Raw genomic sequence first — 3,324 nt, forward strand, 5'->3', positions numbered from 1 at the left:
GGAACTACATAGTTGTAAGACTGCAAAGAGTGAGTGAGAGAGAGAGAGAGAGAGAGAGAGAGAGAGAGAGAGAGAGAGAGAGAGAGAGAACAGGACATAAAGTACATGATGTTTGTATTTAAGTTCCTATAAGTAGAGAAGAACAAAGAGAGTTGTAGACTTGGACACACAGCATTATTTCAGGACCTATAGACACCTGGACCAACCTGGAGAGAACACAGCATTATATCAGGACCTATAGACACCTGGACCAACCTGGAGAGAACACAACATTATATCAGGACCTATAGACACCTGGACCAACCTGGAGAGAACACAGCATTATATCAGGACCTTTAGACACCTGGAGAGAACACAGCATTATATCAGGACCTATAGACACCTGGAGAGAACACAGCATTATATCAGGACCTATAGACACCTGGACCAACCTGGAGAGAACACAACATTATATCAGGACCTATAGACACCTGGACCAACCTGGAGAGAACACAGCATTATATCAGGACCTTTAGACACCTGGAGAGAACACAGCATTATATCAGGACCTATAGACACCTGGACCAACCTGGAGAGAACACAACATTATATCAGGACCTATAGACACCTGGACCAACCTGGAGAGAACACAGCACTATATCAGGACCTGTAGACACCTGGAGAGAACACAACATTATATCAGGACCTATAGACACCTGGACCAACCTGGAGAGAACACAGCATTATATCAGGACCTATAGACACCTGGAGAGAACACAACATTATATCAGGACCTATAGACACCTGGACCAACCTGGAGAGAACACAGCATTATATCAGGACCTTTAGACACCTGGAGAGAACACAGCATTATATCAGGACCTATAGACACCTGGAGAGAACACAGCATTATATCAGGACCTATAGACACCTGGACCAACCTGGAGAGAACACAACATTATATCAGGACCTATAGACACCTGGACCAACCTGGAGAGAACACAGCATTATATCAGGACCTATAGACACCTGGAGAGAACACAACATTATATCAGGACCTATAGACACCTGGAGAGAACACAACATTATATCAGGATCTATAGACACCTGGAGAGAACACAACATTATATCAGGACCTATAGACACCTGGACCAACCTGGAGAGAACACAACAAGATGAGGATCCTGCTGATAGTCCTCCTCCTCTCCTTCATGACAGGTAATAAGCTTGTTATAACTCTCAATAACAATGTAATAACATCTTAATAACATCAACGTCTTCTTATAAAGGCTGCTACATCAGATCAGGGAACACTACAGATTTACTTTTTTAAATATAGTTTTTTGGGGACTTCAGGAAACTTTAAGAATTTGTTTGTGAATATGTGGAATATCAAATATACATTCTCTGGTCTGATTGACAGGTTGTTTGAGCTCCTTCAAAGTGACAGGATACTCTGGAGGAACTGTCATCATCTCCTGTCAATATTCCACAGAAGACAGAAGTCATGACAAATATTTCTGCCTGAGGCAGTATAGTTTGAGTTGTAAGGATCAAATCAGAACTGTATTGAATAACACCTGGGTACACAGTGGTAGATTATCTCTGTATGACAACACTGGAGGAAACTACTTCAAGGTGATCATCAGACAACTGACCAGACAAGATGAAGGGACCTACAGGTGTGGAGTGGACAAACCTACTGCACTTGACAGTTATACCAAGGTAGAGCTGGAGGTGAAGAATGGTGAGAGACTTTTACTTTAACTCTATAAAATTAATTTAGATAAATATGTTATTACATGATCAGTACCACTAGTCAATGAAGTCAGTCTATAGTATTAGACTAAGGTTGTGATGTGTGTTCCTATTGACAGATGACTGCTATGAGAAGTCAGTCTATAGTATTAGACTAAGGTTGTGATGTGTGTTCCTGTTGACAGATGACTGCTGTGAGAAGTCAGTCTATAGTATTAGACTAAGGTTGTGATGTGTGTTCCTATTGACAGATGACTGCTGTGAGAAGTCAGTCTATAGTATTAGACTAAGGTTGTGATGTGTGTTCCTGTTGACAGATGACTGCTGTGAGAAGTCAGTCTATAGTATTAGACTAAGGTTGTGATGTGTGTTCCTATTGACAGATGACTGCCGTGAGAAGTCAGTCTATAGTATTAGACTAAGGTTGTGATGTGTGTTGCTATTGACAGATGACTGCTGTCAGTCTATAGTATTAGACTAAGGTTGTGATGTGTGTTCCTATTGACAGATGACTGCTGTCAGTCTATAGTATTAGACTAAGGTTGTGATGTGTGTTCCTATTGACAGATGACTGCTGTCAGTCTATAGTATTAGACTAAGGTTGTGATGTGTGTTCCTATTGACAGATGACTGCTGTGAGAAGTCAGTCTATAGTATTAGACTAAGGTTGTGATGTGTGTTCCTATTGATAGATGACTGCCGTGAGAAGTCAGTCTATAGTATTAGACTAAGGTTGTGATGTGTGTTCCTATTGACAGATGACTGCTATGAGAAGTCAGTCTATAGTACTAGACTAAGGTTGTGATGTGTGTTCCTATTGACAGATGACTGCTGTGAGAAGTCAGTCTATAGTACTAGACTAAGGTTGTGATGTGTGTTCCTATTGACAGATGACTGCTATGAGAAGTCAGTCTATAGTACTAGACTAAGGTTGTGATGTGTGTTCCTATTGACAGATGACTGCTATGAGAAGTCAGTCTATAGTATTAGACTAAGGTTGTGATGTGTGTTCCTATTGACAGATGACTGCTATGAGAAGTCAGTCTATAGTATTAGACTAAGGTTGTGATGTGTGTTCCTGTTGACAGATGACTGCTGTGAGAAGTCAGTCTATAGTATTAGACTAAGGTTGTGGTGTGTGTTCCTATTGACAGATGACTGCTGTGAGAAGTCAGTCACAGAGACGGTCTATCTGGGAGGAGAAGCTACCATCAGATGCAACTATCCAGAGGACCATGAGGACAACATCAAGTATTTCTGCAAGGAAAGCAATGACTTCAGGACTTGTGTTTACATGGTCGCTGCTCACCAGACAACTGCAGAAGCTGGTCGATTCTCTCTGTCTGTCAACAGAACAGAGAGATTCTCCACAGTGACCATCAGTGACCTGACTGAAGATGATACTGGGACCTACTGGTGTGGAGTAGAAACCAGCAGGACAGAACAACGTTACATTACACTGATCACACAGGTGAAGCTGCTTGTTATAAGTGAGTATAAACTTCTTCTTTCTCTTTAACATGTGACCCTAAACACACACAAGTTACAGTTATCTATTTGAAAAAAAATTGTGTTTTTGTAATCTCA

General features: G+C 41.1%; 1 protein-coding gene across 2 annotated transcripts in view; it reads left to right on the plus strand.

The window, feature by feature from the left end:
* The first annotated feature begins 319 nt into the window (after window positions 1-319).
* LOC118936518 (polymeric immunoglobulin receptor) overlaps window positions 320-3,324 on the plus strand; it is a 21,364-nt gene continuing 18,359 nt past the window's right edge. For both annotated transcript variants that reach the window (XM_090195226.1, XM_090195227.1), the window contains exons 1-3: window positions 320-1,197; window positions 1,403-1,726; window positions 2,892-3,227. In XM_090195226.1, the coding sequence (XP_090051352.1) occupies window positions 1,155-1,197; window positions 1,403-1,726; window positions 2,892-3,227 (703 nt within the window). In that variant the 5' untranslated portion in view covers window positions 320-1,154. The remainder of the gene's footprint in view (window positions 1,198-1,402; window positions 1,727-2,891; window positions 3,228-3,324) is intronic.

The sequence above is a fragment of the Oncorhynchus mykiss genome, chromosome 13, assembly GCF_057628025.1.
Source record: "Oncorhynchus mykiss isolate SJ-2025 chromosome 13, ASM5762802v1, whole genome shotgun sequence".
Taxonomy (NCBI): Eukaryota; Metazoa; Chordata; class Actinopteri; order Salmoniformes; family Salmonidae; genus Oncorhynchus; species Oncorhynchus mykiss.